General features: G+C 41.9%; 1 protein-coding gene across 2 annotated transcripts; it reads left to right on the top strand.

Moving 5' to 3' along the window:
* The first annotated feature begins 40 nt into the window (after positions 1 to 40).
* Moca-cyp (nuclear cyclophilin protein Moca-cyp) lies at positions 41 to 26,908 on the top strand. Of its 2 annotated transcripts, none has more exons than XM_067762210.1 (8): positions 41 to 562; positions 20,171 to 20,258; positions 20,931 to 20,960; positions 21,035 to 21,174; positions 22,349 to 22,490; positions 22,891 to 22,996; positions 24,327 to 24,500; positions 24,575 to 26,908. In XM_067762210.1, exons 1-8 carry the CDS (start codon positions 238 to 240, stop codon positions 26,555 to 26,557), a joined length of 2,988 nt encoding a protein of 995 aa, XP_067618311.1. In that variant the 5' UTR covers positions 41 to 237; the 3' UTR covers positions 26,558 to 26,908. The 2 variants fall into 2 exon arrangements, with proteins under 2 accessions (XP_067618311.1, XP_067618310.1); XM_067762209.1 differs by having other exon boundaries at positions 59 to 562; positions 22,888 to 22,996.
* Positions 26,909 to 27,989: the final 1,081 nt, after the last annotated feature.

Below are 27,989 nucleotides of genomic sequence, written 5' to 3'. Positions count from 1 at the left end.
ATCGTACTGCGCCGGAAGTTGATGTATCAAATCAAATAAAAAAAGTTAATAATCAGCTGTCCCATACTGGTACCTTGTATCGTTCCGCCATGATATACATCCGATCACCAGTTGTCACTCCATTGTCCACTTTGCTGCATAATTTTATTTGGAAATATTCGCCTAGTTCATTTAAATAAATAGGAAATAGTGATTTTTTAAAAAGTAGAAACTGTAAAGAGATAAATATCTAGAAAAATGACAGTAGTTGAGGGTGGCGCAACCACGTCCATTGCGGCCGAAGCGACGGGACGACCGCGTTGTTTTTTCGATATTTCGATTGGTGGGCTGAATGTTGGACGCGTTGTTTTTGAGTTGTTCAAAGATTTAGCACCAAAGACAGTTGAAAATTTTCGTGCATTATGCACTGGCGAAAAAGGTATCGGCTTGGTAACGGGCAAACCTTTGCATTATAAAAATGTCATATTTCATCGCGTTGTTAAAGATTTTATGATACAAGCTGGCGATTTTTCGGCTGGCAATGGAACCGGTGGAGAGTCTATCTATGGCGGTACATTTGAGGGTATGTATTATAATATGAACATATATTTGGGTAACGTTTTACGAGACGGTGCACTATCCAATTTTTAGCAAAATTTATCAAAGGTAGCATCAAAAGACGCGTCTCGACCTCCGTTTTAAGAATCCGAAAGCGGAAATCAAAAACTTTATTTCTGTCGAAAGCTATTCACAAAAAACCGTAAAATGACCCCGAGAGGGTCCGAAATAGGGGGCCCGATCCATAGTTTTCTTTGCAAAGAATACGATTCTGCGTTGGCGGCCTTCGGTCGCGCTTATAAAAAATTACCTTGGGTGGGTCCGACACCGGTTTGTGGTTCAAAAGTAAATGCAGAACACATTTCTGCATTAGTGTGTGTGTAAACAAAACTGACATAAAACAAAAACCACATGCGAAGAAAGCGCGAGTTCCTTTCGAGTTGATGATGCGCCAACGAATAATGATCAATAAATTAATTTCTATGTATGGTATATTACTTAAGTTCTTGAGTCTGTTCGTTTCTGTCTTTATCTCTCCCTATCATACTTGTAAACAATCACTTATGTTGTCTTTATTGTTACGCATCGCAGAGCATTCTTTATATCCCATATATAGTGATGGTCCTAGACTATAGGTTGTCTAGTTCCAAAGACTGCTTACATACACTGTTGCGCGTATTCAACAAATACTAAAGGGCTCAAAGTCATCCATCTTAATGCGCAAAGCCTATATAAAAAGCTGGATGAATTGAGATTCATATCTGAGGGTTCTGATATAGATGTTATATGTAAACATTTGTTTAAGTGAAACGGACATCAAAATTGTTAAGCAATATGAAGTGAAAAAGAACGCGAAAAACTATTATAATGCTGTGATAGAAATGAATGTTGAAGCGTTCACAAATGTACTAGCTGGAGAGAGGCTTAATGTAGGTTGGGAACGTTGCCGAGTATATGATGCAGTGCAGGTATTGTGTTGTTTTAAATGCAAAGGCTTCAATCACAAAGCGGCTGACTGCAAGGAAAAGGAAGTATGCACAAAATGCTTGGGTGAGCATAAACATACACAATGCATAAAGGATGCAGTAAACAAGTGCATTAACTGCATACGAGCAAACAAGGAGCTGAATCTAGGACTTGACGAAAACCATGATACTCTGGATAGAACTTGTCCCGTATACCAACAAAAGCTAGATGCAAGGAAAAGGAAAGTTGTTTATTAGCAACCAAAGAAAATCCTTACAGCAGCGCAAAAGTCAAAATATTGTTTAAATCGAGATAGCAATATATACAATTTGGAATGCATTTATCTTAATATTAGTAGTATCATAGCGAATAAAATCGAGCTGGAACGTCTTATTGAAATAAGAAGACCAAGTATTGTGTTATGTACGGAAACGTGTACAACAGAACATATCTTGGATTCTGAACTTAGTATTCCGACATACAAATGCATTCGTTGCGACTCTCAAAGTAGGCACACTGGCGGTGTTGTCATGTATGTGAATGAAAATATACAATTTAGCATAGTTTGTAATAAAGCTATCAACATGAATGTGTGGTGCATTATTGTAAAAATAAACAAATGCGCGTTAAAATGGAAAATCGGTGTACTATATCACTCACCAAGTAGCAGTGACTCCACCTTTATTACTTATCTAAATGAAATCATCACTGAACATCTCAAGGAGGCGGATAATAATTTAATAATTGGTGATTTTAATATCAATGTAAATGTATCGTCAACATACTCAAACCAGCTAACAAGTTTATTTGCACAAATGGCAATGATACAAAGGATAAACTTCGACACAAGGATAACAGAGTACTCGTCTACAAGAATTGATTTATATTCAGTAACAATGATAAAGTTAAAGCAGTAAATATAGGTGAACATCGCATTTCTGACCATGAGACAATCCACTTCGAAGTGCCAACAACAAAGCTTTGTAAAATGAGAAGGTATGCTACTGTTACATGTTGGGAGTACTATAGTGCTGAAAATCTTTTAACTTTGCTACGAACATGCGATTTCAGCTTTATGTCAATTTCCGGAGTAGAAACTAAAACTAAAGCCCTAAACGAAGTTGTAACTGTGGCTATGCAAGCACTGACTTATATAAAGAGGACCCAAATACAGATAAGAAATAAGTGGTACGACCGAGAATTAACAAACCTGCATAAAAGAAAAATAGAATCTTATAAAACTGCTCGAAATACTGGATTTTGGGACGAATATAACGTCATTAAGAAAATATATAAAAGAACCATAATTTATAAAAAAAAGAAATACATGGAAGATAGAGTAAATCATAACAATGGCGATATGAAACGTATGTGGAAGTGTCTAAAAGACCTCGTCGAGCTTAATGATGTTAAAAAACATATCACTAAAATTGTAATTAATGGTGAATGCCTGGAAAATGAATATGATATAGCTAATGCCCTAAATAACTTTTTTATACAAAGTATTGTGGAAATTAATGATAGCATCGAAGAAATTGTAAATGGGGATGAAATAAGCGCAAATCATAGTAATCCATTTGAAACATTTAAATTTACTGACATTGTAGTGGACGATATTATTATTATCACAAAATCACTTAAAAACAAATATGGCGGCGACAAGCTTTTATCGGAGGATGTCGTTAAAGATGCCATGACATATACTGCTAATTTCTACAAAGACATAATTAACGAATCCTTAAACAGCGGTATTGTACCTAGTTACTGGAAAATTTCAACAATAATACCTGTTGAAAAAGTAAAAAATACAATGAAACCTGAGGAACTACGTCCAATTAACACGTTACCTACAGATGAAAAAATTATGGAGACGGTGGTGAAGGATCAACTTGTGGCATACTTAGAGAAGCACAATGTGATTATCCCAGAACAATCGGGATTCAGGAAGAGCCATTCTTGCGAAACAGCGTTGAATATGGTAATTGCAGATTGGAAAGAAGACATGGCGGACAAAAAATTTACGGTGTCTGTCTTCTTGGATTTAAAACGGGCTTTTGAAACTGTCGATAGATCTGAGCTATTGGACGTTATGTTTAAAATTGGTATAAGAGGAAAGGCTTTGGAATGGTTCCGGAGTTATTTGGGTGACAGAAAACAGAGAACGATAATTGGAAAGGAGGTTTCATCAGTGGTGGATGTTAACATTGGTTTACCACAAGGCTCGGTCTTGGCGCCAATATTGTTTACATTGTATATCAATGATATCAAAAGATGCTTAAAATACTGTAAAATACGTCTATTTGCGGATGATGCATTGCTTATCATAAGTGAAAAATATGCAGAATGTGCCATGCTGAAAGTACAAGAAGACCTGGACTCGCTATACAAATGGTTATGCCTTAGAAAACTGAAATTAAATGTCGAAAAAACTAAGTTCATGATATTTTGTAAAAACACCAATATCATAAGTAACAATAGTTTAAATATTACGCTGAAGGTAAAAAACATGGAAATCCAAAGAGTAGACAAAATTAAGTATTTAGGAGTTTTGATTGATGATAATCTAAATTTTGGAGAGCATGTAACTTATCTGGAAAAGAAAATTGCACAGAAAATAGGCTTCATGTATAGAACATGTAAACATATCAGTCAAAGTCATAAAATATTGGTATATCGTTCAATTATTGAACCACACTTTTTTTATTGTCCTACTATTCTGCTATTAAGTAATGATATATATATTAAGAAACTTTAAATACAGCAAAACAAGGCAATGCGATTTATTTTAAAATGTCCTCCAAGAACGCCAAAAATTGTAATGCTCAATAGATTAAACTGGCTTAGTATTAAACAGTCAGTTAGTTATTTCACATTGAAATTTATACACCAACTTAGGTTAGGAATGTTACCGAATTACCTGAGTAGTAAAATACATTATAATCATGAAATCCACAATTATGGAACAAGAAATTGCAATAATATAAGACTGCCTAGAATAAGAACTGAGTTCGCCAAAAGGTCTCTTGAATATTTAGGGTATAAAATGTATAATGAGTTACCTTCTGATTTGAAAGACTGTGAAAATATTAGTAAGTTCAAAGAAAAATTGTTTTTATATTGTACGTCACTAAATGTGACATGAGTATTTATGTTTAATTTCTTATTTTAACCTAAACTAGGTCTTAAGGACCGTAATAATAAATAAATAAATAAAATAAATAAATAAAATATTTCCGAAACCTGGTTTTCTTCATGTCACAAAAATGATTTGGTGCAACTAAATGGATATCAACTGTTCAGGGCTGATAGACGTGGTCATGGTGGTGGTGTTGCTATATATGTTAAAAGTAGTTTATCCTGTAAACTTTGCTGCAGTGCTAGTCCAAGTGATCTTGTCGAATATGTGTTCGTAGACGTGTTCTCTGTAAATAATGAAAGGCTTCTTATCGGCTGTGCATACAGACCTAATCGTGGAGTTGACTTCTCTGGCTTTATTGAATTTCTCGAGCCTCTACTTATAAGCTATGATAATATAATCATCGCTGGGGATTTCAACTCCAACCTTCTCGTCGACTCAACTCTAAAGCTAAGTATGGAGTCTCTTGGACTTTTTCCCACCAATTTAACTTCACCTACACACTTTACTGACTCAAATTCTTCTTTGCTGGATTTATTTTTTGTGAATGATCCCCTGAAATTGCTCCACTACGATCAATTGTCGGCATCTTGCTTTTCAAAACACGATCTAATATTTCTTAGTTACAACTTCCAAACGTCACACATACAACGTTCCTTTACATATCGTGATTTTAGAAGCATAGATTACAGTTCCCTTAATGCAGCGGTGGAGTCGGTTGAGTGGAGCTTGATTCGTACACTGACATCGGTCGATGATCAGGCATCATTCCTACAGAACCATATCATTAGGCTTTCCGACAACTATGTGCCAGTGAAACTCAAAGCTGCTACACACAATAATACCCCTTGGTTTAGTGCCAATCTAAAACACTTAATTCACCAGCGTAACCTTGCTTACTCACGATGGAAAAGATACAAAACACTGGAGGCTCACAACTGCTTCAAAACAGCTAGGATCGCTGCAAACAAAGCCATTAGGTCAGCTAAGCAGAAATTTTATAATAACAAGTTTAGTGCTGCTTTGAGTTCGAAGGAAACCTGGAAGTCGATTAAACATATTGGTATCGGAAAATCCAAATGTGATATTTCTGTCCTCCCTGATGTAGACATTAATGAGATAAATATAAATTTTGTAAATCTGCCAATCTCAACTGACAATATATGTGCTGATAATCATTGTATTCGCGCTAATGTTGATTTTGGTCCTCTTGAGTTTGCTAGTGTCGATGAGTGTGATGTCGTTCAAGCCATTCTTTCAGTAAAGTCTAATGCTATGGGGTTCGATGGTATATGTCCGAAATTTTTAAAAATAATTCTTCCTAAAATCCTTCCTCACTTAACCTACTTGGTTAACTCTGTGCTGACGTCCTGTGTATTTCCCAAATGTTGGAAAGTTGCTAAGGTAATCCCAATCCCCAAGCAAAACAAGGAGTATAGGCCTATATCTATTCTGCCTTTCCTTTCCAAGGTCGTCGAACGAATTTTGCACTGCCAGATAAATACTTATGTGCAGAATAATAACCTTCTCACAGATTCCCAGTCTGGATTCAGGTCAAATCGTAGCTGTAAAACGGCGCTCCTATCGGTGATAGAGTATATTCGAGAACAAGTTGACAAAAATTTTACTGCTTTCCTGACTCTTCTCGACCATTCAAAAGCGTTTGACTCGGTCGACCACACCGTTCTCTGCAAGAAGCTGGACAACCTATTTAATTTCTCCAACTGTGCAACAGCCCTAATCAGATCGTATTTGGCCGACCGAACTCAGGCAGTAAGTGTTGGTAGCAGAAAGTCTGACTTCGTCAGTGTTTTAAGAGGAGTCCCACAAGGCTCAATCCTTGGTCCCCTTATTTGTTTTGTATATAAACGATTTGCCTGGTGTTCTCAAGTATTGTAATATTCACATTTATGCTGACGACGTACAATTGTATATGTGCTGTCCTAGTGATCGTACCAGTTCATGTATTAATAACTTAAATTACGATTTGTGTCAAATTGGTACTTGGGCTTCTATGAACGGCTTATGTCTTAACCCTAAGAAGTCGAAATGTATAGTCATTCATAGAAGGTCACTAGATAAAAGTGGAATGGAAAATTTAATTTTAGACAACACTATTATAGAATACGTTGACACGGCAAAAAATCTAGGTGTAGTTTTTAACAAAACCCTGACATGGAAAGATCACATCTTCCGCACAGTGGGAAAAGTGTATGGGATGCTTCGTACACTCTGGCTTACACAATATTTTACTCCGTTACATATTCGTCTACTAATAGCAAAAGCGTACTTAATACCTACGCTCCTTTATGGTTGTGAGGTTTACTCCAATTGTGACTATGTATGTAAGAGGAAACTTAATGTTGTGTATAACAACATTGCTAGATACGTCTATGGGTTGAAAAGACTTGACCACGTCTCTCAACATGCTTACAGGTTGCTAAACATTTCTTTCGATAACCTTATTAAACTTAAAACGCTCACTACGCTACATAAATTAATATATATGAAGGAACCTCACTATCTGTATCGGAGGCTAAATTTTCTCCAGTCGTCTAGATCTGTTCTCCTTACCCACTTCAGACATCGTATGCTAATATCTGATCGCCAGTTCTTCATTAATTCCATACGTCTTTGGAACTCGCTCCCTTCTAGACTTAGGCTTATAAGCAATGCTCTGCTCTTCAATAAAGAATTAACAAGTTTCTATAATAACCTAGACAATTAAAATACTGATTCCTTCTAAGCAAATGTACTCTATCATTCCTTTATTTATCTATTTACTATTTATTAAATATATTATTTGTTGTAACCTTTTCTTAGCCATAATCATTAGCTTTAAGTTTCAAGATTAGATTGTTCCTATTTTATGCCTTTTACCGACTAGCACTGTAAAATAATTTTTGTCAAATTGTTGTGCTGGGATGAATTGCCTAATAAATACAAAAAATACAAATACATGAAAATTAGAACCGAACTTATATCTCTTGACAGAAATAAAAATTTTAATTTTCGCTTCCGGATTCTAAAAACGGAGGTCGAGACGCGTCTTTTGATACCACCTTTGATAATTTTTGATAAAAATTAGGTGGTGCGCCGTCTTGTAAAACGTTATCTATATTTGGATGAGTGTACATATATATGTATGTATGTAGTCCGCCATGGTAAGTGGATAGTCTGCCGGGCTAGAATACCAAAGGCTCCGTGCCAGCACATATGTACATATTGTAGCGAATTTAGGGAAACCCCGCTTATTTGCTACCTTCTACTAACGTTCGTATCGCTAAACTGTTGAATAAATACCTCTAATATTCAATAATGCAAAGTAGTCTTTATTAGACTATTTTGAAAATACTTCACAATAACACTTATACTTCGCAACTGATAGCGTGCTTAAATCAAACTGATTGCTCATGCCTCAGCTTGTGCTGCTTTTATACTCTTCTGTTTCCTCGTTCGCATATTTCTAGGCGTTAGTGGTGGGTAATGACACTATTTTTTGAGTGTTAACACAGTAGCATAGGCACACTTTGCAGTGTTAACACAATTGTGTTATAACTGATTATCGAAAGTCGATATGAGTGTTGGCACAATATCAGAGCACAGTACTGTGTTACTTACCTCTAACGCCACGTTTGACGCCATTTAGAAAAGCAAATCATGGCAACATTTATCTTCTTTCATTCTCCCATGTTAAGGGAATCTACGTTATATAACCACAACTTTTGTTTAAATAGAACATTTTCAACTTAAAGTATACATTTTGTGCCCACATCTTTTAAACGTAATACACAGGCCAGATTATGAGTACAATCAACACACAAGCACAATGGACTATATATGTATGAATGTGCACTTACGATCCGAGTGTCATTCTCTGAGCTATAGAAACAGTCAGCTTTGTGCCATCGAGTGTGCCACTGTGTTATAAATTAATCGATAAGTGTGCGTGTGCGTGCCGCACATTACTGAGTGTTAACACAATAACACAGCACAATGCTGTGTTACTCAGCCTTACTAGGCGTTTCTCCTTCTAGAATTTACTAGTTCGCTGATGATTGCATAATTTTGTGAGTATCTCAGATATATGCATGTGTTTGTGCGTTTCTCTCCGCTGCTTGTATGTGCATATGTGTAGACATAATGATTGATTTGTTTATGTACATACCAGTGACTGCTTAGCATCGGCTTAGAGATGATAGTATGCCTTAGTGTTGCTAATATTCGTCACAATATATTAAGTAAATTATAGTAACCGCATATTCCATGTTCAATTGTATAGTCAATTATTTAGTAATAGAACAAGAAGTGAAGCTTGACTAATCACATTATATATATACAGCACTTAATATTTGCAACTAATTTGTGAAAGTTAAAGCAAACTTACAGCAAAACAATTTTGATATAGAAAACAATTGCAATTACTGTGTCTATATGCAGTTATTTTTGAAAATTTCTGAGTAATTGGCTCTCAGCAGCGCTGGCAAAAATAACAACGGGAAATATTCATAAATACCGCATCCCTAAAAATAAAGGTCTCCATCCGCGGAGAATCTTGTTATAAGAATGAATGTATCACACATATATGTATACCACAAACGAGTATACGGCGACACCAAGTTCCCAATGGGATGGCCAAAAGGTTGAATGTGGTCTTGTTAAAGAGCTCTCGAGATGGAGTACTTTAGTGTTGTTATTGTAGATAAAGTCACCCATAAATTTTGGGGAGTGATGATTTCCTACTCCCGTAAATAGGTCCGTTACGTTCCGGTAAAAAGCACCATTAAGGTATAAGCCCGACCATCTCGGGACCGATTTAATATAACCACATTCGACCTCCAAGATTATCCCGCCACCAACTCATAGTTTCATGAAGAGCTTAGCGTAGCCAGAGCCTCGCTTGCTAAAGAAACATAATTCGAAACGGGTTGTATCGATAAAAACACTCCCCGAAGGTTTTGGGGAGTGTTATCGATGTTGAAGATCCTTTGCCAAATATACAGTTCCGGTATGATCTGGTAACAAGCACCATTAAAGCACAATGCCGACCAGGACGACCACATTGAACCTTCTAGGCCTTCCCGACCCTGCCCCTCTACTTCCCCACGAATAGGTGAGGTTGGCAATTAAGTTGGAGAAGCTATTAATTACGCTGGCGACCCTTTGAATGGGTTGCGCTACACAGCCTTTGAATTATTTTGGTATTTCAGTCGCCTCTTACGACAGGCATACCTGCCGCGGGTATATTAGCCCCCTACCAGCCGGGGACTCGCACGGGTAAGTGAGGTTGACAATTCAGTTACAGAAGCTAAAATTGAACTGGCAATCCCTTGAAATCGGATCGGGGGAGGGAGTACGCAATACAGAGACGGCACATCAGGAAGTACCTGTTGGCCTCATAGACAACCTTTTAGCGGAAAAGAGAAAAGCATGGGCAATAGATAGCTTCTCTCCATATAAATCACCGGGCGTGGATGGTATTATACCTATTATGCTGCAGAAAACTCAGAAATCTTTGGTTAAGGAACTAAAGGAGATCTTCGAGGCATGAATTCGTCTCAATCACATTCCGGTCTCATGGATGAAAACAAGGGTGGTTTTCATCCCTAAGGCCGGCAGAGGGGGCATGAAGTAGCCAAAGACTTTCGGCCAATAAGTCTCACGTCCTTTGTTCTGAAAACGTTCGAAAGTCTACTAGATATACTTAACGGGAGCTTCTAGGCGAGGCTCTACTTTCCACGGCACAGCACGCGTACCTGAGAGGGAAATCCACAGAAACCGCGCTACATGAGGTAGTTCGAACGGTGGAAAATTCCCTTCATCACAAGCAGTTCACTCTGGCTGCGTTTGTTGATGTGGAAGGCGCGTTTAACAATGTAAGAGTCGAAGCGATTGAGGCTGCCCTCGGTAGGGCAGGGGTTGAAGAGCCACTACGGCTTTGGATTTCAACCCTGCTTCGCAACCGCTAAATAACAGCAGAGCTAGGCGGAGCTAATGTTGTTGGCAAGCAGGTATGCAGAGGCACACCACAGGGTGGGGGGGTTGCTTTCACCTCTGCTTTGGTTGATCACCATTAATGAAATCCTAGGAAAATTTAACGCGGGGGGGTTAAGATCGTGGCGTATGCCGACGACGTGGCGATCTTAGTCTCTGGTCCTTTCCCCTCCGTAATGAGCGAAATCATGGAAAGGGCATTGGCTAAACTCAGCAGGTGGGCACAGGGATGTGGCCTGAGGTTAAATCTCGACAAGACGGACCTGCTTCTCTTCACGAGGAAGTACAAGCCACGTGCCTTCAGACTGCCATTCTTAAACGGCCAGCAACTAACCCTGTCATAGAGTACCAAGTTCGAAGAGCGGGTACGGAAGGCCTGCATCGCCTTCTATGCCTGCAAATCAATGTTTGGTAAGAAATGGGGACTCAACCCAAGCATGGTACTTTGGATGTACGAGGTGGTGGTGCAACCGGTGCTTACCTATGGTTCTATAGTCTGGTGGGAAGCTCTAAGTAAGAGGTACAACCTCACCAGCCTGCAAAAAGTCCAGCACACTGCGTGCTTTCGTGCCATAGGGACCGGACGCACTTGCCCCACAGCTGCTTTAGATCCCATTTTGGACCTGCTTCCGATCGACTTGCATATACTTTGTACATTGTCACAAACCGCACTGAGACTCAGAGAGTCTGGGTGTTGGAAGGATACTCAGCAAGGGCATAGTAGTATCCTAAACAATCTTCCGGATGGTACATGTAGTAACGAGACAGATTACTACCCTCGCAAGGCAGTCGGTTCTATGTACCGGAGCGACTCGGGATTTTTCCCGACCAAGGACTGTCATTTCAGTGTAACCCCATTTAATTTGTTTCGTCCCTCCCACAAATTGTCATCCTCCCAGCAGCTCCTTGCAGCAGGACTGCTCCATATTCTCTTGCTCCGGGAAGGTATCGAATCCAATCCGGGTCCGTCTCCTGACCTCGGTCCTGAGAAATGGTTTTGCTGCATCTGCCGGAAAAGAATCTTTTTAGGACGGTCATACTCTGTTCAGTGTGTCTCGTGTAAGGGATGGTTGCATCGGACAGGTTGTTCTGGGCTTGATCCCAAAACCCGACGTCCACGTAACTTTTATAAATCTTTTGTGGCTCCTTGCTGTTCACGCCCAAGGGCGTCCCGTAGTCTACGTCTAAGCGCCCCCCCCCCCCCCCCCCCCCCCCCCATTACCTTCCAGCAGCCCCGCTGCTCAGCAAGCCACAACAAGTACCCGCTGCTGCTCGCGCCTTACGGCGCCAACAACTCAAACAGCTGCTACCACTCATAACTACAATCTTCGTAGTAGAGTCGGAAGCAATGCTGAGCAACAGCCCCTGCCCCCGTCTTCTCCCCCCCTCTTTTCCGGCAGCAATCGTGCAGGTCAGGGAAACAGACTCTTAGTCCCTACCTCCGTTTGCACCGTTTGCCAGCACAGAATATATATGTTTGCGACATCCGCCCAATGCAGCTCCTGCCTCGGGTGGTGCCACTTTCCTAGATGTTCTGGTCTCCGCGACGGCAACCCCTCGGCGGGTTTCATCGCGCCATGTTGCCAGGTCGCAAACCCAAATCATCCGGGTACCCCAATGCTTGCCCAAGGACGCCCAGTCCCAGGGCCACAACAGCAATTGCGTCCTGGCCTTCCTGAACCCAGGCGTAGTCACCCGTCACTTACCCCCAGAGTGGCGACGTCTCCCCTCATGCACTTCAGAATTCTGCAGTTAAACTGTAATGGACTAACTGGGAAGATTACGGGGATAGTCAATTTCATGAAGCGGCACAACATCCGCATTGCTGCGATTCAAGAGACTAAACTCACAGCACGATCTGCATTGCAGTCCTGCTCTGGGTATAATGTCCACAGAAAAGATCGCGAGAGCGGAAATGGAGGCGGCCTCGCGTTTATAATACACCACTCTGTGCAATATCACATATTTGATCCTGGCATCGACCGCAGGGACAACGTCTTAGAACGTCAAGGCCTATCTGTCCGGTCAGGCGATGCAAACCTAGAAATCATCAACATCTACATCCCCCCTGCCACCTGTTGCCCCGGTGGATACCACCCTAATATTAGAGCCTTACTCACTGGAAACAATCGCATTATTTTAGGCGACTTCAATGCCCATCATGATCTATGGCATTCAAATTTGCGGGCGGACAGTAGGGGCGAGATGTTGGCGGATCAAATAGAAGAAACGACGTTCTGCACAATAAACGGAGACGCCCCCACACGTATGGTAGGAAGCTGTCACAGTTCGCCAGATATCTCAATCGTGAGCGCAGAACTCGTAAACTGCGTCAACTGGCAGCCGATGGTATCATTGGCATCCGACCACCTGCCTATACTTGTTTCGCTCGAGCGTACCGCCGACTTCATCGTCACCGAAAAACGCACTTTCATAAACTTTAAAAAAGGAAAGTGGGGAGAATATAAATCCTTTACAGACAACCTCTTTGCTGCCCTCCCTATCCCGACTGATGCCCGCCAAGGGGAGCGTGCCTTTCGCAAGGTCATTGAATCCGCCTCGGCACGTTTCATTCCCGCCGGGAGAATTCCCGAAATCCGGCCCCACTTCCCGGCGGAGGCCGCAAACTTAGCGAGAGAACGTGACCTTATAAGGCAGCTTGATCCAGGCGACCCCCAAATAAGGGATATAAACCAACGCATCAGATTGCTTGTGGATGAACACAAGCGGGCGAAATGGGAGGAGCACCTAAGAGGTTGTAACCTCTCTACCGGTGTGGGTAAACTTTGGTCCACCGTAAAGTCCCTATCGAATCCGACTAAGCACAAAGACAAAGTTTCCATCGCCTTTGGCGACAAAGTGCTGTCGGATGCGAAAAAATGCGCGAGCGCTTTCTGCCGACAATATATAATGCATTCTACGGTCGACAAAGTTAGACGGAGGGCCAACAGACACGCACATAAACACAAATTCAGCGCGTCACCAATCACCATCACCGCTAAAGAGGTTGAGGACGCCATTGGTCGCGCTAAACCATCCAAAGCAGTGGGCCCAGACGGCATAGCCATGCCGATGCTTAAAAGCCTAGGGAAAGAGGGTTTCAAATATTTAGCGCAGGTCTTCAACCTGTCTCTTTCCACCTTTGTCATACCCGAGAAATGGAGAATGGCCAAGGTGGTCCCGCTACTAAAGCCTGGTAAACCAGCTAACATAGGAGAGTCGTATCGTCCGATATCTCTCCTATCGCCAGTAGCAAAGACGCTCGAAGCCATTTTGCTCCCTTATTTCCAAGCAAATTTGCAACTAGCCTCCCATCAGCATGGCTTCAGAAAACTCGATAGCACTACCTCCGCGCTAAATGCCATTAGTACCCAGATAAATTGCGGTTTAAATCAAAACCCCCACCATAGAACAGTACTCGTAGCGCTAGACCTATCAAAAGCTTTTGATACGGTCAACCACGGCTCGTTACTGCAAGACCTGGAAGGGTCTACCCTTCCCCCATGTCTTAAAAGGTGGACCGCAAATTATCTGGGTGGTCGGCAGGCATCGGTGCTATTTAGAAACGAAACATCAAAGCCAAGGAGAATTAAACAAGGGGTGCCACAGGGTGGTGTCCTATCCCCACTTTTGTTTAATTTCTACATATCTAAACTACCTTCACCACCGGAAGGAGTCACAATCGTTTCCTACGCCGATGACTGCACAGTAATGGCCACAGGCCCAGGCCCACAGATCGATGAGCTATGCAATAAAATAAACGGCTACCTCCCTGATCTCTCCAGTTTTTTCGCCTCGCGAAACCTGGCATTATCACCGACTAAATCTTCCGCGACCTTATTTACAACATGGACGTCCCAAATGTCGACCATTTTGAACATCCACGTCGATGGCTCTACGCTACCGACTGTCCTACACCCCAAAATCTTGGGTGTGACGTTTGATCAGGATCTACATTTTGGTGAGCACGCAGCCGCAATTGTTCCGAGAATTCAGAGCCGTAACAAAATCCTCAAATCCCTTGCTGGCAGTACCTGGGGAAAAGATAAAGAAACGCTCATGACTACATACAAAGCAATTAGCCAGCCGATTACGTGCTACGCGTCACCCATATGGTCGCCAAGCCTAAAAATTACTCACTGGAAGAAGCTACAGGCCTGCCAAAATACTGCTCTCAGAATTGCCACGGGCTGTCTTCTTATGTCACCAGAACACCATCTACATAATGAGGCGAGAATACTCCCCATCAGGGAAAGAAACGAGATGCTGACCAAACAGTTCCTGTTGAATACCCAGAAACCTGGGCATCCCAACAGACATCTGATTGACGACCCAGCACCGCCTAGGGGCTTAAGGAGTCATCTCCGTAAGCATTTTGAGGAAATACGGCATCTGAGAACACAGCCGTATGAAGCGAAAAAACACAAGCAGGTCCTTGGTGAACTCCACAAACAGGCGTCGGACCTTTATGCCGGGAATTGCCCGGTGAACCCAGTACTCAAAGTAAAGTATCCAAAACTTGCGGAAGAGGAACGCATACTCCCCAGGGAAACGCGTGTCACTCTGGCTCAACTTCGTTCTGGATACTGTAACAGGTTAAACTCTTACCTATCCAGAATCAACCCCGACATACAAAATGTATGCCCCGCTTGCAATGTGTCCCCACATGACACCAACCATCTCTTTAATTGTAATGTGGAACCAACGCCTCTAACACCCCTTTCCCTATGGTCCACCCCTGTTGAAACAGCAAGTTTCCTTGGACTCCCGTTAGAGGATATTGATGACAGTTTGTGATCGGTCGCGTCTGTTAGGTGGGGCGAAGCACTGCTACAACAACAACAACAACAACTACCCTCGCAAACTGAAGTTTGAGTACGGTTGTAATACCGCCATTCCAAGCAGGAACGAGTGGAAGAGAAACCCGGGCATAAGGGTCGACGACATCCAAATCTATACTGACGGCTCCAAGATGGAATCGGGAGTGGGAGCCGGAGCCTTCTCTGAGTCCCTAGATTTGTCTGCATCATTCAGACTCCCATCGCTCTGCAGCGTGTTTCAAGCAGAAATCCTCGCGATTTGGCAAATCACTGGAGGGCTTGAATGTAGCTGGTAAAGTTTGCATCCTGTCAGATAGCCAAGCAGCGATAAAAGCGCTTTCCTCGCCACACATTAACTCAAAATTAGTGTGGGCTTGTATGCGACTCATATCCCAGTTATCCACCAATCTAGAACTATGCGGTACCTGGTTCCCGGGTCATAGGTGGAGAGAGGGTAACGAGAAGGCCGTCGAGCTGGCACGCAGGGGCTCATCAGAGATGAACGAGGAAATAACCAGTGTCGAAGTAGGCATTCCCTTAGCAGTAGCCAAGGGGAATATCCAAAGCTTCTACCTGAAGAAAGCACAAACAAAGTGGAATAACATCACCACCTGTGCGATATCAAAATCCATTTGGCCAAACTATAATGGAAAGAGGACGAGAAGTCTTCTGAACAAATCCAGAATTAACACACGCTGGAATTGGGTATTTTCAGCCTATATTTACTGTTGCTGATCGGAATCACTCGCATTCCGACAGCATTAATATAACAATAATATTATATGATGTGTAACGAAAATAAGGTCAAACAAAAGTTGGAGTAGGGGGAATTGGAAACACGTCCTTTTCAACCTCCCATTATATTTTGAGCTGTGCTGATCGGAATCTTCATGCATTCCGACAGCGTCTTTACTAAACAAAGTTGAGGGGTGATTGAGTACACGTTATTTTCAATTTCCAACATCCAAAGACATGTTTAGCTGTGTTGATCGGAGACCAATACATTCCGACAGCTTAAAATACAAATATAATTGAAAAATATAAGTTCCAAATTTTGTTGCCTTAAGCTGGGAGTACTGGAGGATTGGGAACGCGTCCTTTCCAACCTTCCTTAAATGAGTGGCTCCCAGACTCGTCCGTTTGTCACGCCTGTAAATATGCTGATCAGAATCACATGGCGTTCCAACAGCATATTCAATAGAAATAATTGATTATAATAATGAATTGTACTTAGTAGTTTAAGTTTTAGGCCTAAACAGCCGTAATAATAAATAAATTAAATTAAATTAAATTAAATCAAAACGGCTTTAAATAGCTACTTGGGCGACCAGGGTCGCAGCCATTTCACCTACCTACCTACCTACCCTTGAAAGAGGTACGCTACTCAACCCCTTGGATCATTCATTTTAGTCATCTCTGCCCAGGCCTTCATCTTCTGAGTTAATCCAAATGCAGCGGAAACGATCCCCCACCCCCTAGTTTCATGGGGCTTTTGGGGTCGCCAGAGCCTCGGCTGTTAATGAAACATGATTCGCCGCGGGTAGGTTAGGTTGAGAAGCTATATGTTGCGCTGGCAACCCCTTGAGGGGGTTGCGCTACACAATCCCTTGAATCAATTTGGTATTTTAGTCGCCTCTTACGACTGGCACGCGGGTATATTCCAAGCCTCCTAACCCGCTGCGGGATAAGTTGTACGTCACAACCCTTAGCGACGACCAATCTTGGCCCAAGCGGGTTAGGGGGTGAGAATATACCCGCGGTAGGTATGCCTGTCGTAAGAGGCGACTAAAGTACCAGATTCAGGGGCTGTGTAGCGCAACCCTTCAGGTTGCCAGCGCAATATATATGTAGCTTCTCCAAACCCAATTCTCAACCTCACCTATCCGCAACGAATCGTGTTTCACTAACAGACGAGGCTCTGGCGTCCCCAAGCTCCTCATGGAACTTGGGGGATGGGGAGGGAGGAATGGCCTGAAGGTTTAATGTGGCCATATAAATCGTTCCCGAGATGGTCGGGCTAGCATCTTAATGGTGCTGTGTTACCGGATCTGTATCCGGCAAAGGACCATCACATCGATAACACTCCCCAAAGTCTTCGGGGAGCAACCTTATCGCTACAACAACAACAACGGATACGATTACCCCAGCGGATTAGGGGGCTTAGAATATACCCGCGGTAGGTATGCCTGTCGTAAGAGGCGACTAAACTACCAAATTGATTCAGGGGTTTTGTAGCGCAACCCTCTCAAGGGCTTCTCCAACCCAATTGTCAACCTTACCTACCAGTGGCGAATCCTGTTTAATTACGAGCCGAGGCTACGCAGAACTCCTGATGGATCTAGGGGGTGGGAGGGCGGTATGGCCTAGAAGGTTTCATGTGGTCATACCAAATCGTTCCCCAGATGGTCGGGCTAGTACCTTTAATGTGCTTGGTACCGGAGCGTACCGGATCTGCAACCGGCCAAGGTCCATCAACATCGATAACACTCCCCAAGGCCTTCGGTGAGTGTCCTTATGGCTACAACAACAACAGATACAACTTTAACCAAGATAAGAAGACAATGAAATCTTATATACTCAAGTTTGTATAACAATATTTGATGTGAAATTATCGAAAGCCTTTGAGAAATCAGTATATACGGTATCTACTAAGATAGAGATGTTGTTGTTGTTGTTGTTGTTGTAGCAATGCTCTCCCCACCTAATAGGTCACAAATTGTCATCAATATCCTCTAACGGGAGTCCAAGGAAACTTGCCGTTTCAAGAGGGGTGGACCATAAGGAAAGGGGTGTTAGAGGCGTTGGTTCCACATTACAATTAAAGAGATGGTTGGTGTCATGTGGGGACACATTGCAAGCGGGGCATACATTTTGTATGTCGGGGTTGATTCTGGATAGGTAAGAGTTTAACCTGTTACAGTATCCAGAACGAAGTTGGGCAAGAGTGACATGCGTTTCCCTGGGGAGTATGCGATCCTCTTCCGCGAGTTTTGGATACTTTTCTTTAAGTACTGGATTCACCGGGCAATTCCCGGCATAAAGATCCGACGCCTGTTTATGGAGTTCACCAAGGACCTGCTTGTGTTGTTTCGCTTCATACGGCTGGGTTCTCAGGTGCCGTATTTCCTCATAATGCTTACGGAGATGACTCCTTAAGCCCCTAGGCGGTGCTGGTTCATCAATCAGATGTCTGTTGGGATGCCCAGGTTTCTGGGTATTCAACAGGAACTGTTTCGTCAGCATCTCATTTCTCTCCCTGATGGGGAGTATTCTCGCCTCATTATGCAGATGGTGTTCTGGGGACATAAGAAGACAGCCCGTGGCGATTCTGAGAGCAGTATTTTGGCAGGCCTGTAGTTTCTTCCAGTGGGTAATTTTTAAGCTTGGCGACCATATGGGTGACGCGCACGTAATCGGCTGGCTAATTGCTTTGTATGTAGTCATGAGCGTTTCTTTATCTTTTCCCCAGGTACTGCCAGCGAGGGATTTTAGGATTTTGTTACGGCTCTGAATTCTCGGAACAATTGCGGCTGCGTGCTCACCAAAATGTAGATCCTGATCAAACGATACACGCAAGGTTTTGGGGTGTAGGACAGTCGGTAGCGTGGTGCCATCGACGTGGATGTTCAAAATGGTCGACATTTGGGACGTCCATGTTGTAAATAAGGTCGCGGAAGATTTAGTCGGTGATAATGCCAGGTTTCGCGAGGCGAAAAAACTGGAGAGATGAGGGAGGTAGCCGTTTATTTTATTGCATAGAGATAACTTTAACATACTGCAAATGGGGGCGCACAGAGTTAAACTACAATACTTCAGGTCAAACCCGCAACAACAACCCGCAAAGGCCATCAGCGTCACATCTTACCGAGGGTTTAAGGGAAAGAATAGCATTGCGAACATTTGTACCTTTATTATATTATTATTATAATAACAAACGATGCACCAATGTGAGCGGTCGAAAATCGTTCCCGCGGTTGCCCTGCTGTCACCAAAACAGGTTTCATACCCGGCAAGATTTGCCTTAGAGAATTGCTTTGTGTTTCATCTATTAAGCTGTTCTAGGCAACCAATTCCTCTAATAATAACCACTCCATGATAATTTTAATGATAGTACAATAGTAGTAATGATAAAACAAAATTGCCCCCAGCGGGTTAGGGGGTCAGAATATACCCGCGGTAGGGATGCCTGTCGTAAGAGGCGACTAAAATACCAGATGCAAGGGGCTGTGTAGCGCAACCCTTCAGGTTGCCAGCGCAATATATAGCTTCTCCAAACCCAATTGTCAACGTCACCTATCCGCGGCGAATCCTGTTTCACTAACAGACAAGGCTCTGGCGACTCATGGAACTTAGGGTTGGGAAGGGAGGGGATGGCCTGAAGGTTTAATGTGGCCACATAAATCGTACCCCAGATGGTCGGGCTAGCACCTTAATGGTGCTGTGGTACCGGAGCGTACCCGATCTCTATCCGGCAAAGTACCATCACATCGATAACACTCCCCAAAGCCTTCGAGGAGCAACCTTATCGCTACTACAACCATAACATAAAACAAAATTTAAAGAACAATTTTTTTGATATAATTACGTTTTTGTAACAGTTGCCGAAGCTCCCATTTCCAAACGCAACCAGTCTTTACCTTCCCATGTGCAGAAACTAAAGTAAATTTCTTAGGCATACAAAATATATCAAGTCATCCATTATTTTTTACAATTTCAGATGAAAGCTTCGATTTCAAACACGATAGGCCATTTTTACTATCAATGGCAAATCGTGGTAAAAACACAAATGGCTCACAATTCTTTATGTAAGTGTCAAGTAGCATAAAAAATACATGTATTCATCCAGCTAAATAATAAAATTTGTATATATGTATGTACACTTTTATATTAACCGTTTTTTCCAGCTTCACTTAATCAAACTTACGATTGTTTTGCTTACAGCTACATTTAACTAATGTCTATTATTTATTATTACATATTGTTATTATTATTATTATCATTGATTTGTCATCATCTAGCTAGCCAATAAATCCTAGCTCATCACTAAATAGAGTGAGTGTTAAAGAGTCTCGAAGCGCTAGCTACTACACGTGTACATACATATTCTGAGCAACGAAAACTATGGGCATCACTTAACAGCTGAAGGCATTCTCGCACTGACGACTGGTATCGCAATTGTCGGGTTGGATATTGCCGCATCAGCTGGCAACTTAAATATGTATGTGGCCTTGGCCACAACAGCACATTTCCACTATTCTATCGCGACTTTGATGTGTGTATGGAAAGTGATTGAGGGCAAGTAGTAGGAAGCGAGACAACAAAAGGACGGAGTTATACATCCTGCAGGTCTTACGTCCTACGTAGAACAAATATCAATTGCTTAGTTGCATCCAAAATCAAAAACCAAAATGAATTCGAACTCAAATGTGTGTACACTGTGTAACGGCATATTTTTCTTCTTCTGTTTTTCGTTGTAGTACTACGCAACCAGCGCCTCACTTGGACAAGTAAGTGACCAGACCAAAGTTTAAATTATTTATGATATATTTGAACTAATATGATTCTATCTTTAAATTTCTAGCGTCCACGTGGTATTCGGTGAAGTTGTAACGGGACAAGATTTAGTACGTCAATTGGAGGAACTGCCAGTGGATAGAAATTCACGTCCATTACAGGATGTTACAATATCAAATTGTGGTGAACTTGTACGCCAAATCAAAGGTGAGTTTTTGGGGTTTTTAAAAAAGTGGGATAAAACGTACCTTTCTAGAGAGTATTCCAAATAATTCGTGTGTCAATGATAATTTAGAACGGGGAGGGGAGGATGGAAAAGCTGGAAGACGGGGAAGAGACATATCAAAGAAAAGGGAGTATGGGAGGAGGGAGCAATGAGGATTATGAAAAAAAAAATGGGATGGGCAGGGGGGGGGGGGAGAGAAGAGGAGCGGAGACAGAACGGTGAGGAAAGCGAGAAAAAGAGGAATTTAAGTTTAGTGGGAGATGCGATATGAGTGGGGAAAGGTACGATGAAGAGCAACCAACCCCTCAGCGGGTTAGGAGGTTTAGAATATACCCGCGGCAGTAATGCCTGTCGTAAGAAGCGACTAAAATACCAAAGGGAAGGGAAAGAGAAGAGGATCGAAGACAGAACGGTGATGAAAACGAGAAGAAGTGGAATTTAAGGATAGTGGAAGATTGCGATATGAGTGAGGAAAGGTACGTTGAAGAGCAACCAACCCCTCAGTGGGTTAGGAGGTTTAGAATATATCCGCGACAGGTATGCCTGTCGTAAGAAGCGACTAAAATACCCATGGCAAGGGAAAGAGAAGAGGAGAGGAGACAGAATGGCGAGGAAAGCGAGAAGAAGAGGAATTTAAGGATAGTGGGAGATGCGATATGAGTGAGGAAAGGTACGATGAAGAGCAACCAACCCCTCAGCGGGTTAAGAGGTTTAGAATATACCCGCGGTAGGTATGCCTGTCGTAGGAAGCGACTAAAATACCAAATCGATTCAAGAGGTTGTATGGCGCAACTCTTTCAAGGGATTGCCAGCGTAATTTATTAACTCCTCCAACCCAATTGTCAACTTCACCTACCCGTGCCGAATCCTGTTTCTTTAGCAGCCGAGGCTCTAGCGACCCCAAGTTCCTCATGAATCTAGGCTGTGTGAGGGCGGGATGGCCTAGAAGGTTTCATGTGGTCATACTAAATCGGTCCCGAGATAGTCGGGCTAGTACCAGGATTCGCCACGGGTAGGTGAAGTTGACAATTGGGTTGGAGAAGCTATTTATTGCGCTGACAACGCCATGAATGAATTTGGTATTTTAGTCGTCGCATACCTGCCGATATTCTTAGTGTTAATATACTATTTTTTGTTTTATTCTTTCTAAAATAGTTAAAAAGGACAAAAAGAAAAAGAAGCGTGCCGCTACCTCAGCCGATGAAGACACAGATCCAAATGCTGAAACTGAGAAACGTGCCAAGCGAAAGGAGAAAAAGAAGAAAAAGGATCGTAAGCGTGATAAATCAATCGAACGGTTAGTTACATATTTAGCACTTTAACCGAATCTATCGTAGACGATGTTATTAATATCAACTCGACTTGCAATATATTCGAATATTTTCTACTACAATATATATGTAGCTGCATTCATTAAATCTTTTAAAAATTAAAACAGTTTTTACTTTAGTATCAAAGCAATTTTGTCAATTTGAAGCTATTTTGTTTTTTGAAGTGACCGTTCGTTCGGTTTTTTTTTCGTAATGAAAAAAATGTAATACCAAAAAAGAAATAAAATTAGTCTGAAAATTAAAATCCAACATTTTACAAATCACAGTATTTTGTTTTCGTATTCGTAATAAATTTTCCAAGTCTAAGAAATGTTCTGTACTTGATGTTATTTATTTCTAACAAAAATCTTAAATTGTTTACAGTAGTGGCTCGGAAAAAAGTCATGAGGAGAGAGAAAATGATGATGGCGAGGAAGAAGAATTGCATCCGCTTGCATCTGTAACTAAAATTGATCCTAATGAAATACCAGAAGTAAGTTAAAATAAACGTTACTGTTATACCTATTTGCATGCTGAGAACCTACGTAGAAAACAACATCTGAGATGAGTATCGCGCTTTGTTTAAACTCCTCTAAACCTATTTAATGCCAGATTTGATATTGTAACGAATTTAGGGAAATTCCGCTTATTCCAAATCTTCTGCTAACGTTCGAATCACTAAACTGTTGAATAAATAACTCCAATATTCAATAATGCAAAAAATGGTCTTTATTAGACTACTTGAAAGTACTTCACAATAACATTTGTTGTTGTTGTTGTTGTAGCGATAAGGTTATTCCCCGAAGGCTTTGGGGAGTGTTGTCGATGTGATGGTACTTTGCCGGATACAGATCCGGTACGCTCCGGTACCACAGCACCATTAAGGTGCTAGCCCGACCATCTCGGGAACGATTTATGTGGCCACATTAAACCTTCAGGCCATCCCCTCCCTCCCCACCCCCAAATTCCATGAAGAGCTTGGGGTCGCCAGAGCCTCGTCTGTTAGTGATACAGGATTCGCCGCGGATAGGTGAGGTTGACAATTGGGTTTGGAGAAGCTATATATTGCGCTGGCAACCTGAATGGTCAGCCCCTTGAATCTGGTATTTTAGTCGCCTATTACGACAGGCATACCTACCGCGGGTATATTCTGACCCCCTAACCCACTGGGGTTAACACTTCATAACCAATAGTGTTATTAAATCAAACTGATTGCCCATGCCTCAGCTGGTGCTGCTTTTATACTCTTCGGTTTCCTCGTTTGCATATTTATAGGCGTTTCTGAAATTTACTACTTGTTTACCAGCTATAAACTCACCAGCTATAAACTACAGATGCACGTTTATAGCTTCTCGCATAGCAATATGCGCGATGATTGCATACTTTTGTGAGTATCTCAGATATATGCATGTGTATGTGTGAGAATTACTTTTGTGATGATTGCATACTTTTGTGAGTACCTCTCCGCTGCTGTATGTACATATGTGTATACATAATGATTGATTTGTTTATGTAAATACAAGTGACTGCTTAGTATCGGCTTAGATATGATAGTATGCCTTAGTGTTGCTAATATTCGTCACAATATACACTAAAACCAGGTAAAGTTTTCTTAATTTGTCAAAAAAAGGGCTTCCAGTGCTCTTAGAGGATATCTAGCTAAAGCCTTGAAAGCCAATATCTACATATGTTTGGGAGGTAAAGTTTGAAAAAACGTAAACAATATGGCTCAATTTCTATACAAACAAATGCTTTGGCATCTTCCCCGCTGCTGAGTTGCAAGTCTTTTTTTTTACTCCTGTATTTTTCATTTTATTTTGTAGGTGTCGCATAAATTTTTATTACGTGAGGAACGATCCGCTCGCTCGGAGGAACGCGAAAAGAAACGTGATTTACGCAAAGAACGAATGGGCGACCGTAAGGAGGCATTTGGTTGGTCCAAAAAACGTGTACCAGTATCGCGAAGTGGACGTATTATCAAAGGACGTGGAGTTTTCGTAAGATTACAATAATTACTTAAAGATTACAAATATGTGGAATGATCAATTCTTTTTCATTCTCCTTTTAATAGCGTTTTCATACGCCATCACGCAGTCGTTCACGCAGCACAACTCCACCACATTGGAAACGGGCGCAAAATCGTCAAATAAAACTTTCTGATTTAGAACGTTTGGAGGAGGAAAAGAAAATACGAGAAGAGGAAATTAAGAGACGTGAGGTGGAACGTAAGAAACGTCACGAGGAGCTAAAAAGAGATCCGAAAAAGTCATTTTTCGAATTGTCACATGCCAGCTCATATGGTGGGAGATACAGTGAATCGCCGGATCGCAAAAACCGTGGTAAGGATTATGCGAGCAATGGGCGTAGGGATAGGCATGATGAACGGCGTACCGATAAAGATAATTCGCGCGAACGTGAAAGAGACAAGGAAAAGGAAAGGGGTAAGGATGGTAATAGAGAAAGAGATAACGATAAAGATAAAGAAAAAGAGCGGAAAAAAGGACGCAGTGACGAGGAAAAAGCCTTACCAAAGCGTAAAAAGTCAATGGATTTGAATGCACTGGACTATGAAGAACATCAACCCGAAAGCGAGAATGAAGACAGTTCAACAGGAAGAGATAAAATAACAAAAACACAATCTAAGGAAAACAATTCAAAAGATGAGCGCAAAACATCAACTGATAACAACGCGGATAAAGAACGATACAAAGATAAAGATAAAGCAAAGAGATCACCAGAAAAAGAAATAGAGCGTAAAAACGAAAAGAGTGGAATTAAGGAAAAGCACAATGATAGAGATGATGCGAAGAGAAATGAAAAGAGCAAAGATGAAAAGGAGAGTAAAGACAAACCCAAACTTCATGATAAAGAAAAGAAGACGGACAAGGATAACGATAAGGACAAAGAAAGAGATAAGGGAAGAGAAAATAATAAGGATAAGGAAAAGGATAACTCACGACGTAATCGCAATCGATCTGGTAGCGCTTCACGTTCTAAAAACCTTTCACGCACACGATCGCGTTCACGCTCACGTAAATCACGTTCCCGCACACGGTCGCGTTCTCGCTCATTCGGTCGTCGTCGTTCACCATTTCGCGAACGTCGTGATAGATTTCCTATTCGACGCGACGGCGGTAATTTTCGTTCGCCACCCAGACGTGATTTTCGCGCTGGCGGCGGCGCCAGACGTATAGGTAATCCCTTTGGAGATCGTCGTCGTCGGTCTATTGAACGTTATTCGAATCGTTTTCCGATTTCACCAATACGTACGCGACCTACACGTCGTGATGAACGTTCACGCGAACGTTCAATAACGCATAGCCGATCACGTTCACGATCGAATAGGCGCGATCGCATACGAAACCGCTCTTCAGATACACTTGATAGTCGTAGTCGAAATCGTGGCACGCGTTCTAAATCGCGCGAACGCAATCGACGCCCATGGAGCAAATCAAAATCACGCGATCGAGCCTCACCTAGAGTACGTGATCGTCGTACTAGATCTAGATCAAATTCACTACGGAAACTTTATGTGAGACACAACAGTAAGCGCCTTTCTAGTACACGCTCACCACGTTCAAGACGCTCCAAATCAGAAGATCGCAGTCGAAACGAAGGTCGAGCATCATCAGTATCAAGAAAAGATAGTAACTCAGAGTCGGTAAGTAATGCCAATGTTTTAAATGAGGATAAAATGCGTGAAAAGATGTTGAAACGCGCTGAGGCTGCACAATTACTAAAGGATCATATGCGTAAAGAGATTGCTAAGGAGGAAGAGAGACGATTGGAGAAACAACGTTTGGATGATTTGGAAAAAGAGAAAACTGCGCGTGAGCTTGAAGAGTTGGAACGTTTAAAGTTGGAGACTTTGCAAAAATTGGAAGAGCATGAAAATTTAAAAAAGCTAACAGTTATAGCAGCTGTAGCGGAGGTAATCAGCTCAAAGGATTCTATGAAAGCTGAAAAGTCTTTAAAGTCAAAGTCAAAGGATAAGAAAAAGAAGAAGAAGAAATCAAAGAAACGTGCTCATAACTCTGATGCTGAGTCACATTGAGATCTTCTTTGTTCGGCTGATATTTTATGCACAGCTAAAAACTGATTTTAGTATAAATCATGTATGTAATATCAAAAGAGATTCGAGCAATTATTAACATACAAACATACATACTTTCTAAAACAAGTGAAATATTAACGCAATGCGCATGCGTTTGTTTTTTGTACATTTTTAGTACACATTTCATTAATTTACCTTAATACTATAATAACAAAAAAACGATTACTGGAATTATTGTGTACACCTTCGCGTGTGTGTATATCAATTTATAGTTGCAATCAAAAAATCAACATTTTATGTCATTTAAAATAATTATTAATTTTGGATGTTTAATAAATTGAATATTCTAAATTATATGTATTTCATTAATAACTTCTTATATTGTAGCCATTGCCGAAGGAAATTTGTAGTTACCGATGAAAAGCGGTTGTGATCCGTGGATCTGAGAAAAAGTTGTACTTAACTATCGCGATAAGAAAGAACGTGCTTACGATGTTGGCGAAGCTGCAGGAGCAGATTCGACTTATCCAACTTCCCAGAGATGATACGAGGGAGACGTGGTACACCTCCAGGATTGAAGCGCTTCACAAGGAACACACTATAATATGGTACACCGATACACAGGGCTGTGAATAATCTCGGGTCTATGCCTAAGGATGGTAAACGGGTGTTTATTTTCTGAGACAGCCAAGCCGCAATAAAGGCCCTGGACTCATTCGTCGACAACGCAAAGTTGGTCACTGAATGCCGCAGATCTCTTAACGAGATGGCTCAGCACTTCAGTATCAGCCTTATATGGGTACATGGACACAGGGATATTGAAGGCAACTGCAGAGCAGATTAGCTGGCCAGAAGAGGCACCACCGACCATATCCTTTCGGGAAATGATTCGGTAGGTATACCCGTGGCCACTTTCAGGCTTCGTGTGAACACAAGCACTATAAGGATTGCAAATGGACTATGGTCAGCCATATCATCGTATGAGACATCCAGGCTAACCTGGCCCTCATATGAAAAGGGCCGCACAGGAGCGCTTCTGATTTTAAACAAATCAGTTCTATCGTCCCTGATAAGGGTATTGTTTAACAGGGCATTGTTTAACAGGCACGCATGGTGCTAGCATGGAGGCAACGACCTTCTACTATTGTCGCAGCTGCAGATGTACAGAAGAGGAGGAGAGTGTCCAGCACCTTCTCTGTCATTGTCCGGCGCTTAGTAGGCGTAGGTGGGCCATCCTTGGTAAACCTTTTCTACATGACCTTGCTGAGGTCTCCAGCTATGAAGTCAAGGCTCTAGCAAAATATATAATTTCCACGAAGTGGTTTGACCCGCTTTGGGCAGGGTAGGGGTCCTTTTTGAGACCGTATTGGGTATTACAATGGGCCCATTGGTGGCCTAAGTAGTGAGCTGTTACCATAGTGTCCAGCTCAGC

This window comes from Eurosta solidaginis, chromosome 1, assembly GCF_040869045.1.
Source record: "Eurosta solidaginis isolate ZX-2024a chromosome 1, ASM4086904v1, whole genome shotgun sequence".
Lineage (NCBI taxonomy): Eukaryota > Metazoa > Arthropoda > Insecta > Diptera > Tephritidae > Eurosta > Eurosta solidaginis.
Note: the sequence above shows the minus strand (reverse complement) of the source record. Positions and strands in the feature narration are given on the sequence as shown.